The sequence below is a fragment of the Anopheles merus genome, chromosome 2L (genome assembly GCF_017562075.2).
Source record: "Anopheles merus strain MAF chromosome 2L, AmerM5.1, whole genome shotgun sequence".
Lineage (NCBI taxonomy): Eukaryota > Metazoa > Arthropoda > Insecta > Diptera > Culicidae > Anopheles > Anopheles merus.
Window position 1 is genome coordinate 7,036,452 of NC_054083.1, and position 14,666 is coordinate 7,051,117.

Here is a 14,666-nt window from a genome sequence, read left to right on the forward strand (position 1 = left end):
CCAAAACACAGAACGCTGACATCACATCAATAATTGTCCTGGTCCAATCAGGACGGCCGCCATTTCATCAAGCATTCAAATGGCTTTCAAATATGACTCATCACACCCCTATTACCCCCGGGGCAGTGCACGTTCTCGTCAGTGACAGTCAGTACGGTGTTCGCGTTGGTTATCGGCACACATTTCGGAACTAAAACCCCCATACACACATACACCAACGAACAGTCATTACGCCAGCATGGATCGAGCAATTTTCTTCGACCGCAAATGATTGGATTTTACGGTACCGCTGGTAATAAATTGCCTTCATTCGTTTGACTTGCCCACTTTTAATTGAATTGAACGATCCAACGGCAATGCGCTGAAAATTGAGCATTTTATCGTATTTTTTTTTTCTACAGTCCATCCACCGCGCTGCGCCCATTTCACCCTCCACAATGGGCTGGGAATTCATCTCAATTCAATTCGATTGTGAAAATGCTGGTCCACCAATGCTGGTATTTAGATTTGCCGCCTAGATTCATCAATCGGGCTACATTCGGGAATTGAGAACGATTTATTTGCAAAATTTTATTTCTTTTCAATCCTGGGTGGACTCCGAGTGGGCCATACATATTCCCGTCCCTTTGACCGCTAACTTTGTGTGCCCTCGTAAATGATGTGGTAAGTAAACAAACGACTTTACTTGCCAAACCACTTTACCAATTGCTCTTTGCTTCAAATTATCGCAATCAGCGAATGCGTATTTGAGGTTTAAAGGGAGTGAAATAATTCAATTCTCAATAGCAGTGTAAAATATTGAATCAAACGTAGTCTTTTCCGATATGAAGCTTTTTCCGCATAATTGACAGGACTGTGGTGATAAATTAAATCAGTACATAAGAACACTCGTTTGTACAAAAAATGTTATCTGCATTTTAGTTGATGAAAACTTCTATTAAACAACTATTTACATTCTTATACATACATTTTATGCAACAATGGAGGTTTTACAATGGCCCAATGTGTAAGTTATTTATTAATATTGTCCGTTCGGCCTTTTTGATCCTTCCGCAAACTTTTGATCAACGGTCCCCTTGTCAGTCATTAAACAATTAGCATTTTTTAAGTGGTTTGCTTTCTTGTGACCTCTTACCGAAACATCCAACCTGGTTTCATCACATCTAAAACGTTCAGTGACGTGATCCTTATCGTGACGATATATCCGTAGGAAGCTCGGAAGTCTATAGCGTTTAAAGTTTCTTTTCCTGAATGCTTATCGCATATCGCACAGTTGCTCGGTCATTTACGTTGAGCGTTGCTGCTAGATACTCCACTCCATATTGCAACCTGCCAAATCAACGTCCACAATAGCTTGAGCGACGGGAGCACCGTTGTGGATGGGTACAACACTTGTAAAACCATCGCCCACATCTACCGACCCTATACAAAACCGCTTGCATCGACACATAAGTGGCAGGTGTCGAGAACTTTTCGAACATTATTTGAACTACCTTTTCGCGATGTGACTACCTTTCACTCGATCGGTCGATCAGCCACTAGAACACGAAGCTCTTCTGGTGAAATGTTTAGAACATATTTCAACGTGTACTCCCAAACACTTTGCATCGCATTTGAGGAATACTCTGTGTGAATCGCTAGCCACAGTAAGCTATCCGGACAAGGGGAAAACCAATATTGTAGACAGCACCATTAACACGGACTGACAAATGTACGATGTATATAAAATTTCCTTTCCATCTATATCACTGGCAAAGCCGACTTTGAGGTTGTGGCTACAATTGCGATTACTAACAGCAGAATTTCCAGGACCAGGTTTCACTTCCTGATTCATTTGAATTACTTCTTCTTCTTTTCGTTAACGTGATCATGCTTCTGTGATATTTTATTACGTCGCATCCGAATAATATGTTCTATAGTCAGTTGATGAGCGGAAACCGTCCGTTTGGGCATCGATTCTATCGGCCTTTGTTGGGGCTGATGCTTTCAGGGAATAGGCCATCCGTATGACAGTCTAATTTTTTTGTGTGCTGGGGATCAACTAAAAAACTTTTTAGTTTTTACTTTATCAGCACATAATGCAACTAAACGATTGTTAAACAGATTACACTAATTCATCAGTGGTTTTTCTCATGTAATTCTCTTTACTTTTTCTTCATGCATACATGCGAAAGAGAGAGAGAGAGAGATAAGAGCTGCGATTAAACGGAACAAATTGGGCTCCAGAAGTTGCCATGTCATTACAGCTTGTGGCCTTTTTAGGGCTTTGTCTTTCCAGGGTCACTAATCATGCAGTCCAAAGTTTTCCTTTTTAACCAACTCAACAAAAAGGAGAAATCTTCGTACCGTGTCAACGATTCAGCAAAAAATCAATTAACTGTCCTTTGCTGACTCTGCACAATTTATCAAAGCGTGACAATAATGCGTCGTGGCTTAACAAAAATCATTAACATGTACAAAGTGACGGTGTGGCAACCCATGTGTCATAGTTTAGAATTTTGCAACCAAGCTATCGTGATGATAAAATCCAATACAATAACTACTTAGCGATAAATCACTATCGAGTGTTCGCTCTGACTGACCTTCTTATAACAGCAACGTTGGAATCCAGCCAAGGCCGAAGACCGAAGTTGGCGAAGGTACAGGGAATTTATTACTCGGCCTATAGCATTGCCATGCGACAGGAGCAAACGGTTCGGTGGCCGAGCCAAGCATCCCGAGTAGCACCATTGCGAAAGGTCAGGACGAATTTCTGCACGATGACGCCACTGCAATAGGGGTCGCATCGCAGGCAACGTCACCAAACGACCAGTCCACAGCCAGCCACCAGGCAAACGCACCGACGACTGGTGTTGAAGTAGGTCAGTATAGTTGTGACCATTTAGCAATGCCAATGACGGCATGATTGAGCAAACTTTAAAGGATAATTTATTTTATAAAACGTGCCGTCCGCATACAATCGCAAACCAGCAGAAGGTCTTGACGCCCGCTTGAAGGTCCTTCTTTGACTAACAAACTAGCACATCGTTCCTTTGCAGAATAATAAAAAAAACCCGAAAACTGCAGGCAATAAATGCATCCAAGCGTGTTCAAAAAGTAATCAAGCTATGGGATGCTGGAATGCATCAACGCTACACAAAAGAGAGACTCTGTTTCGGTGTTCGGTCGGTAAAGCGAACCATTTCATAATAACATGAGCTGAGGGTTTGATTGAAAATTTTCCTCTCATCTCACCACCGCTCTCATTACTGATACGATGGCAAGCCTTTGTTCTAGCGATGTAAGCTCGACCACACTGTATCAGGCATCGCTTAAGCTTCACCTTTCACCAAACTGTCGATGTTGAGCGTGCACATCAACTAGAGACGGGCGGGATCGATCTATTTTCTTATCGCAGAGTTTCCACTGGATTATAAACTGTACTTTCATCAAATGCTCATCAATCACTTCTGAACCCCTTTCAGCACCGACCGACACCGTGTCACACAGAGGTGACATTCGTTTTTATATAAATAGGAACCCCTTTTTCACATTTTCCTCCTGCTCCCTCCGTCACCCCGTTGCCGCGATGCTCGTCACTCGTCCTCCAAAACGTGTCATTTTTGATCGAGTGTCCACTCTTGTTACAGGAAGCCTTCACTCACGCTCACTAAAAACAGTATCCAGTGCTCTATCGACTGCTAGTAGGCGAAGTCTCTTGTTTCCTGTTGCACTCGTTGCGCCTACTTGTGTGCTTGCCGCTCTGTGCAGTCATTCTAGTGCTTTACGTTGCTGGGCACATGTGACGTGGCCTAGAAACGGGAATGAAGCTGCTGAAAACCGACAACAGGATGGGAAGACTTCACTTCCGTCTGACCTGCTGCAGTCTATCATCACTCTCTGATGAAAGCCGGTAGAAATTGTGCAGTGTATTTGTCTTGTAAGTGTATGTCAGTAGGTGTAAGAGAGACAAGTGTGCATGGATGCGAGGGATAAATGGATTGGATACGACCGTGTCTCGGACATCGGGAATGTCACTAGCAGGTTAGATTAATAATTGCAAACAAAAATCAAAACTTTTTTTTGTCGTTGTCTTGCCAGTAGGATGCGTAGAGAACATCTGGGCACCATCACATTCAATCGATTGTCAACGGAGTGCAAGTAGTGCGACGTGACTGTACTACACAAAAATGAAAGTCTACCATCTGTTTCCTCCACTGATGGTGCATCGAACATCGTACTTTAATGAAATCGTGCAAGCGATCGGTGCAAATGTTCAATAGTGTACTGGTTTGCGTACTTTTTTTCAGGAATTGGGGTTTTCTGCAACTATTGACCATTTTGCACCGCGATGCTGGTGGGAACTAGGACACAGGACACGGTGTAAATGGGATGTGCACACAGGACATACACATGTGGCTGTTCGATTCCAAACGCTCAAACCACCCGTTCGTCCCTACCTTCCACTATGACAGCACTGTCTTCAGGCATATTTCCGTTTATCAGTGTGATGTGGCCAAGCTTTCCTCCCCCGTTGGTAGTCGTCGTGATGGCGGATTTTGTTCTACGTCTTCCGTAGAAACCTGGACAAACACTTTACAAGAGAACCGCTCGACCCGGTCGGCTGCTTCGACTTTGCAAGCAATTATCCCGGCAGGGATCTAACACTGCAGTGCCGTATTTTGCTTCCCTTTCGAACCTTCACCGTGGCTCGGCGCTTTCGACCGTCACTGTCGAAAGGATACTTTATTTAACGATATTACTACGCTGTGCTCAAAAGTTCGCAAGTTGCGTCGTGTGGTTTGGCGTGGAGGTCAGTACTTGGAAACAATTTGCCGCGAAATCAATATTCTATAAACATGCATCATTTCGCAGGCACACAGGCTGTTCACTGGGCATGATTACACGCGTCAGCATACAAAGAGCTCACATATATACAGAGGTACGTACAAATACACACACACGCACACACATACACACACATTCCTCGGAACGCACACATACACGAAAAAAAGGTTGAAAAAGAACGCTTCTAGCGTGTGCCTTTCTACCTTTGCAATTTCTCTGCAGACTTAATCCCACAGCTACCGTTATTGATCACGATTCATTCGAACGGGGACCGAAGTTTGCGAGATTGGAAAACCACAAGTACCTGCTGGCACGGTATTTCTGGCCTAAGTGTACAAAGTCACCCAAGGCGAAACACGTAATTTGCTGAATAGAGGATTTGCAAATAACACCTGCATAACAGCACTGCTTACATACGGGATTGTTTAGCGACAATGGCAGGATATGATTCACAATACTTCTCTTATCGATTCTTACGATAAAAAGACGGTTATACTACCAACATATTGATTTCTTCTGAAGATGTAATGGACGGCACGAATGACACAGTTAATTTAAACACTGACTAAATAACAAACTCACAACATTCCGACACACTTGTTACTGGGAACTAATGATAGCCTCCTCAGTTACTGGCACTTATTACGCAAATGCTTCTTCAAATCTCGACCCTCGGGGACTACAAAACATCATTTCCCTGTGGACCAACGGTATGCTACTACACGCTGCAGATGAAAAGTTTTGAAAAGTTTAATAACTCCCTCGAATACAGCTCGCTATGGGTAAGCTCATTGCAGCGAAGGGAAGTTCATCATGAACCTTTTCCGGGGCTCGTCGAGCTGATTTTTGCTTTCACAAGGTATCTTACTGTAACAAGGCGAGAAAATAATACTGCCACATACAAACAAGCTCTAGCAACACACAAAGAGCACAAAGAACACCAAAGTGCGAGGATAACGAATTTGAACGGAAATGAAACCTGGCCCGGATGTGAGCTGATGCTGCAGCCAGGATACAAGCAATAGTATGCTTTATGTGAGGGGGGCAACAAACACAAGACAAACAAGCAAACCGACACTAGGACTGGAACCGAATCACTTCATGTTTATATCATTAGGCTTTTTTTTTATTTTTCATTTGTTTAAGCTTATAAATTGAATTTCCCGTGCAACTAGGTACCGTATTTCATGCGTCACAATGCGGATCGAAAACGCTCGTTATCAACTCGTGGATGCTTAACGTACAGCTTCCAGCCAGCACAGGCTCGACCAACAAAAATTTCGACCACTCGCTAGCAGACGCACAACCAAACTAAACTTCCAGCAAATGTGAGGAAAAGCTTATGGACCGAACGGCATGGTTCGAATTTCAATTGTTGCCCTTCGCCCCAAAGTAAACTCCTACTCCCTAGCCGAAATACGAAACAGGAGAAAAACTTGCAAGAGATTGGTGAGAGCGTTTGAGAGCATGGAAAAAGCTTCTTGCTTCTCCTGGGAAAAGCTCTCCACTGCCACATAACCTACCTAGTTGAGAGAAAACGGTAAAACAAGCTGAGGAGCTTTTAGGTGGCTCAACAGTGTTTTTCACGCCAGCTCAGTTACCGGGATAGAAAGCTCTGAATCAAACTGAACAAAGGATTTCTATTCCGCAGAGCTTTTCGTAACATCTTCACGAAGCTCTCTCATCTCCAAATCTAGGGGAAGTGGCACGAAGAGAGTGAATCAGTATCAGTAGACTCTCGTAGCTTGCGAACCTTTATCTCTCTGTCCGTTCTCTGTGCTTCAAATTATCACTAGTTGTTTAGTAAATGTGAACCGTCCTTTTTCTGCATGCAGCCTTTACTATTAAAAGCAGCTATCTTTCCCTCTCTAAAAGGACTCTGTTGCGTTTGCCTTCAATAACAAAAGCTTTTGGTGTTTTGTTTTGTGCGAATGGAAAGCATGCCTTGGATTATGAACCAATAGTCTCTTAAGTAAAGGAAATAAAGTAAGTAAAGATGTTTGGTATATTTGTATGCAAACTCTTATCATTTGTATGGTATTTTTTCCAGAAGGAATCTGTACATACTATACGCGGCACAAATGTGCTTATTTAGTGTAAATGATAAAATGAATTAAACTATAGATACAAAATAATAAGTAAGTCATTGCTATTAGAAAACGGGCTAAGCGTTGCATTCCGACTATTATAAAAATAAAAATAATCACATCAATGACGCACATGCCTATCTTTTTATTAGTAGATAAATTTTTTGACATCAATTGTTTCTCAATTCAAATTGGTTACCACGTACAAAAGGATATGTTGTGTGACTCATTATTTCATAATTTTACATTTCTAACCATACGTTCTGATTGGTTGTTAATGGCCTACCAAAGGTCATTTCAACAAAGTGACCACATGCTATTATCATGCAATAGACCACCAATTTTGTATATTCAAAGGACAACGACCTGCTTGACAGTTTGTACGATAGGCAGTTTGGTAACGCCCGTCGAGGTCAAATTGTTTCATGACTATACCATAATACCACATTACAAAGTTTCGACGGAAAGCACAAAGGTGCATCGTCAAAATTTCATCACATATAATATTCACTAGCAACAAAATTCCTACAAAATACCTGGGAGCTAAAGCCACCTGGTTGTTATGTTTTGATTTGTTATTAAACTCAAGGTCTCAATGCCCTTTGGTGACTCAAGGTCAGTTGATTAAGTATCCTCAATAACATTAAAAAAGGTATTTTTTTACTTACTTACTTACTTACTCACTCACTTACTCCCTTAATTTTCTAAATTATTCGTATACATCTATTTAATAATTTCTTTCTTGATGACTTTCTCACTTTCTTATTGTATTGCTTTCTTACTTTCTTGTTTTTTTTTGCGTTCCTACTATTGTTTTTTATTACTTTCTCTATTTTACTTTCTTTCCTACTTTTTTACATATGTACTTTCTCACTAAATTATTTTCTGAAAACAAGATCTAAAACAATATATTATTGTATTTTCATAGAAGAATGTATCATGTTTATTATAGTGCGATCGAACTCCACACTTTATGCTTTTATATTATATTATGCTATAATTAAATGAACACGTAATACAATAAACTCCTATCTCAACAAGAATTCATCTGACATCTAAAAATAATTTGATTACACACAATACACAGAATAATTTGACACAAATACTAATGCGTTTATAAATTTATGACCCATAAAAATTGTTCGATAAACTCTACGTATGCAAAATCCTCACGACATGATGTCTTATGAGATAGGTGGTCATGGATGATGAAAATATATTTGTTTGTTCGTTGATTAAAATGTGAAATTGCGTTTTGAACACAAATGGTTGAAACTACACTCAGAACGTAATGAATATATTTCTTCTCATTGCCTTCCGCATATTAATTTACTTACTTACTTTACTAGTATAATAAACAAGTATAATGCCGTATATTTGCACTTTTTATAAGTAGCCATGGGATGAGATACGATACGAGATGAGGTACGAATTATAAAATTATGATTTTCATTCTAATCTTATTACCTAAATCTCTTTAGCTTTCTAATAAAACTTTTGAGTTCAAACAATATTATGGATAGACGTGTGTTTCACTGTATTTTTTTTGGAAATAATTACCTAAATCACCTAACAAAACATATACTAATATCCTTCCTCAAGATGAAGGATTGTAACATACATTAATCAAACTAGCTCACACAAATGTTGAAGCATGTCGACCTAACAAAGAAAATGTTTACCAGTCTGCACTACGGAGGAGAAGGGAGGTGAATTTATTTAACGTAGCAATCTTTTTATTTGCTGCCCTTGATTCCCACCTAGTGCCATGTCAGGAGCAACAAAGAAAGATTTTCTATGGAAATCAAGTACTCCGCACACTGGTACGCTTGCAAATAGCGAGACTCGTGCGTAACGCTTCAAAGCTTTTGTGAAGGGTGAAAAGAATTAGCACGCAAACCAACAATAAATTCAGCGTGTAAGTGTAAGTCACGAAATCACGCCCCACGTGCCATGGTTTACGCTGGTTTAGTACCACCAGCGCTATTTTGGGAGGCCAAAGAACAACAAGTTTCAGCAGACATCAACAGGTTTAACGTTGTTGCGTTGCTTACCTGTTTGTTGAATGAAATAAAAAATCGATGAAACCAACTGAATTTTACTTTCAATGGATGACATGGGCGTATAACACCCTTTTTATCATTGATTTGTTGATGTTGGGTACAGTATTGATGTAGACGCAAGAATCCCACCAATTTTGCTACGACTGCTCGTAGAACAACGCAATAAAACAGCCAACAATGTTTACAAAGGCGTAAGAACATCACATCCATTCATTTGTTTCGCATTTTTCATGAATAATGCAAAAAGAGACCCTTATTTATCTTTGAGTATTTAAAACTGGATTAAATTGCACTTTTTTGTAATGATAACTTCAATCACAAACATAATTTTAACCTTTTTAATCTTGTTGACACTCGTACGAAAACACCCTGGTCCTGTCCCGAGACACTTACACACGTTCCTGCCAATTCGGAAGTTCAAATTGCGATGAAACATGCAAACTACATGTTGCTATGCTTGCTAGCTTATCCATTTGCACGGTATCTGATTATATTCCACACAAACCAACCGAGCTCGACTGCAACCAAGTGCACGTATTGCAGCACTGCAATACTCACCAGCTAACATTCAACAACTGCTCCCTTTGGGCTTATATGTCGTCGCAAGCTTTCTTATGCTCGGTTCACGAATACTCGCAAAGCCAAACCGTGTATCCTTTGCATCCGGTCCGGTTTACATTCGTTCGGGTTTTGATTTTCTATACCGAAGAAAGGTTGCCTGACGCTAAGGGTACTCTGGCTAACCATTACACTGGACTTCTTGCACTTCAGCAGATGAACTTTAGTGCTTTTCCCCTAGGCAAGAGCTCTCCAAGTGCTCATCAATGGAATGCTACGTGGTCGGTGAAAGAAGTGGTAAACGTACATACTTTAGCACGTTCGTTCCATCACGGTTGTGCCAACACTTTCCAACAGACATTGCGTCTGGCTAGCACACATAAGTATGTTTGTGTATAATTTGTTCATAAATGTTGATTCTAATTAACTTTTATCTTGTTGAAAACCAAGCGAACGTATCTTTACATTGAGGATGACTGAATTTTCATTGAAAGTAAGGTATTAAAATCAAATATTTGCATGATGATTTTTGAAATGAAACAAAGACATTAAGAATATTTTGTAAAGTTAATGATTTTATTCTGTTCTTTTTACTTTTTCCAAAACGATTTTAATCGTACAATGAAAACTTCAACATATACGATAATAAGTGCTAATGTTGATTTCCTACAGTCTATAATAAATTGATTTGTAACAACTGTTTAGCTCATCCTTATAAATCCATTTCTGATCCGCTACACATTAGCATCCCATCACGCTATAATTAATTAGTTCTGCCATCGTTCAAAGTGGCCTTTTCGCTTTTAAGTACACGGTCCTACGAAGAACTACGTGACTTCCAGTAGCCGGTACAGAGAGAAAAGCATGTGTTTTCTCCCGTGCTGCAAACAAGCTGAAAGGATAATCCCAGCTTCGCCAAGTTTTAACATCATCCGTAATGCCATAAGAGACCAGGAATGCCACATACTTATGCCACCTTATTCGGTGTTGCAAGAGATGCAATATTATCTAAGATAAATGCTAGCATTCCAAACATTCCAACATTATTCATTGCAAGGAGCCAAGCTGTACCATAGCGTTGCTGCTGCTAGGTTAAATAACTATTGTTTATAAAGGTTATTTGTTGAATCTGCTTCTCGAAAACATGCAAAATACATGACAAAGATTCGATATTTGATAGCGTAATTCGAACAAAACTACATATGATCAATTATTACATTTATATTCATTGTTTTATTTTTATAAAACTCTACGAACAAATCGTGTCTATGCTTATGTCGTAAACTAATCATGAGAAAAAACATATTTTCAGCTCTCCCAAACGATTACTCGCAAAAGCGACCAGATAAAATGTCGTTCTTACTCTTGAAATCCATATGTTACACCTGTCACCGACAGGCAAACATATTATCTTTCTTATTTTGCCTATACTTTATAACCCATTTCTCTTAAGAAACAAGCTCCTTGCAGCACAAAAAATAAATCGTTTAACGTTTATCGATGGGTCCTTACTGAGAAAATGCGAACAAAACAGAAAGCAGAAGAAATACTAACATAACCGTAATTTCAGTTCAGTACCCGAACGAAGTGAAATGGAAGTAAAATTCATCATCTGCTGTCATAATTGCGTTCCGATGCTAGACTGTTCTGCCAGTCCGACCGATGGAATTGAGCATCCGTTCTTTGTGAAGGTGCTAAGTGTAGGAAACTGTGCCGGAAACGCATACTCTGATGTTGACTCTGACAGTGGTATAAAACGAAACGGAAGAAGAAGCGTGGTAAATGTTTCCTTCGGTAGCCATCGTCGTTTAGTGTGAGATTTTTCATTCAATTTTGTTTTGTTTTCATAGAATCTTTACATAGGGCAGGCTGCTAAAAGGTCTTCAAAGAATGGTGATTGGAAACATATGAACCATCTGATAAAACGACAAGGGCAAATTTATTACAAATCCTTTAAATAATCTGATTGCTATGAGACCAAGCAGGTGGCTTTACGGAGGAATATAATATATAATATAATATTTTAAAATATACAGTAATATATAATATAATATTTTAATGTAGTGGATACATAATTTTTCTTTGCATCATCTCCTAAAGCAAACACTTCTCAATTTACTTAGAATGGGTAAAATAGATACTACAAACAGAGTATATAGACATTAAACGATTAAACTATAAGATCCACACAGATGGATCACTTTTCTGCTCGGCTCAATCATAAATCACGTAGAGGTCATAGACTTCATAACGTTATTAGTGAATTAATGTCTATCATTATTGAGTGATGAAACTTACACTTTTAGTATTACTTTCGATTACAGCTTGCTGATTACTTCACAACTCATGTTAATTGAACGTCTTTAAAAGGTCAAATTTTGTTTGCAGAGCTCTATTAACGTGATCTATAATCTAATGCATTTACATGACCTGGTGTTGTGTAAGATGTGCTAGTGCTATACATTATAGATGAGATGCTTCACATGGAGAAGAGTTTATTCTAAGCCATAAAACAAGAAACATTATAAAATTAAAAGTAAAAATATAACACAAACAAATTTATATAATTTTCTTTATTTTTTAGTACTCTAATCCTTACTAAATCATCTACCACGTAAGCGTCAAACTTTGTATACGTCGCAATGAGTGTCTGGCTAATGTGCCAAGAAATAAATCGCCTAGCTGACCTGACTGCTCTAAAGAACAGCAAACAACGCAACGAATGGCGGTGCAGTAACAAAAAAACAGGGAAACTATCGATTTTCTCATCACAACTGCTACGGGTAATCATTTATCAGCATCGTTCGACCTGCTCGTTTGGCCACTTGAAGAAAACGTGTAACACGTTATGCCGCTATGAGGTGATGCAAGGAATGCGTTGACAAAAGTAAGCTTAAGCAAAAGAAAATGAGGCTGCAGGAAAATGCCCATCTCATTCAACGTGATTCGTCAATCATTTTTGGACAGCAAAAGAACAAAAGAAAAAAAACATCCGTCTAGCCTTCACGAAGGAAGCACGCTTCAGATGATAAGGCTGGTGGTACGCTTATCAAAGAGCCGTGCCAAAACGAACAAATGATGTATTGATGCATGGGAAAAAATTAAGTAATTGATGACAAAATTTATGATTAATTAGGCGAAAAATGAGCTCTGCTTAGAAAAAGCATGGCACGCACCGAATAGAATAACAAAATATGCCATTACTAATAATATATACAAGTAAATAGTATCAGAAGGATGTATTTGTCAATATGTTTGTCCTTTTTACATGTTTTTTTGTTTTTTACGCTTAGGTACTGCATAAATATTTAAGTTATTTATGAACATAAACACTTTTTTTTAGTTCTTTATCAACTTCTCTTTCATTTCCATTTCAAATACATTGCTTTTTAAACATTTTTACTCTTCCAGGACCTTAACATGAAATCACACACTACTGCTATCTATATTTAATAGTTTGCCCAATGTTTTGCTATTTTTGTTTGCAAAGAAATCTTAAAGGTCTATAGAGTGAAAGGGAATAAAACTACCACAACAGAATTAAATATTTACAGACAATGAAATGCGTAACAAACTGGGGAAAATGGAAGGATGGAATGAGTGCTGTACTGTACGCCAGAGTTTGGTCTTCTCCATTCAAGCTGCCAGATATCAAGATCAGAAATCTCGAGAGAACACACACTCTTGGCAGAGCAGTGAAAGAGATAAGATATTGTTACTGTGGTACATTCATTCTCAATTCAAAACAACACAATGCAAGCGGAAACACTCCCTGCCTCTAGATGACCTTGGGGACATGTTGAAATGAGATTGTAGGGCTTAAGATAAAATGGAAGAATAATCATCCGCCAAATTTGGCAAGCATCTGTGACCATGCTCCCAGAGGACTTGAATGAATGGTAGCTGGGAATCAGTTTCTTTTGTGAAACACAATTAACGAACTGAAGTAAACGACTACTTAGAACGCCATTAGCTCGCGCTTGGATGAAGCAAGTATTTCAAGCAAAGGTTTCGTGGTACGTTTACTACAAAGACTTTAGCACACGAGAAAGAAAAAAAGAGCGTGACATATAGTATTTCCTCAATGATATGTCCCGTAAGAAAGATGGCTAGACTATGGTATATTTCGGTCGTTCGAATTTAGTCCCACATCCATAAATCAATGGCACATGCACATTGTTCCATGGATACAACGCTGAAGAATCATAGAGTAGGTGTGTGCGGAACTCCATTCAGAGCCGCTGCTTGTTGTCAGTATAATAAAACACCACCATTGACGTACATATTGACAAATTGAATACACCAGAGTAGATAGATTTATTCGTTTTGCTCTGTCAACGTTGTGCTGTAATCAAAATAACAATGTTTTGCAAAATTCAGTCAACATTGCAATTCTTTCTATTCGAAATGAGAATATTACTGAAAACTTTTTTACGTAAGCATATCTCAGCATAGTGTTGACGTGATTGCAATATATAACTCTTAAACTCTATGCAACAGACTAACATAGTCAGGGGTCCCATAAATTGAAAATATAAGCATAATTTTCGGCAGTTAACTTATGATTGTAACTGTAAATGGAACTGTAAATTAAGAAGTAACAGTTCAGTTTTGTTTGATTGTGATTGAGTATAAAATGTCCATGTTAATCTGTTAATCTAAAAAATGTAATCTTTAATCTAAAAAATAAAATGTCAAAATGTTAATCTAAGGTCACCATTTTACTATATTAGCAACTTTACACAATTCTCATATTCAACATTAAGTAACCATTTTGCTGTACGGAATGGATTTGTGATAAAGGTCTGTCTGTTTCAGATTTGAATACCAGCAGCCGCCAATGCAAAATGCAATGCTACACATGAATCTCGTATTCTAAACGAATTGGCCAATCTGTTCCATTCTTTATTCGTCCCTAGCTCCCCATGCCAGTACGTGGCAGCAACAACTACAAAAAGCAGCGCAAGCATGAGGCAGTCAGTATTCAAATAGATAGCAAGTACCATCGAAACGACATAGCAGATTCGAGAACCATTATTCGACATGAGACACCGTAGAGAATGCAGTCCGTTGGCTTCTCCGCAGATTTAAACGCAATGTCCAAAAGCCGGGCATAGAGAACAAGCTTCAA

General features: G+C 38.9%; 1 protein-coding gene across 8 annotated transcripts in view; it reads right to left on the reverse strand.

Moving 5' to 3' along the window:
• Positions 1-14,666, reverse strand: part of LOC121591701 (band 7 protein AGAP004871) — a 41,625-nt gene that overhangs the window by 16,610 nt on the left and 10,349 nt on the right. Inside the window, exons 1-2 of one of the 8 annotated variants that reach the window (XM_041912528.1) lie at positions 6,007-6,153; positions 1,823-1,825 (exon numbers count right to left, since the gene is read on the reverse strand). The exons of 1 other annotated variant lie outside the window; for it this stretch is intronic. In XM_041912528.1, the coding sequence (XP_041768462.1) occupies positions 1,823-1,825; positions 6,007-6,016 (13 nt within the window). In that variant the 5' untranslated portion in view covers positions 6,017-6,153. Of the gene's footprint in view, positions 1-1,822; positions 1,826-4,439; positions 4,966-6,006; positions 6,154-14,666 lie in introns of those variants that run through there. 6 more of the 8 variants (XM_041912523.1, XM_041912525.1, XM_041912522.1 and 3 more) reach the window with 6 other exon arrangements.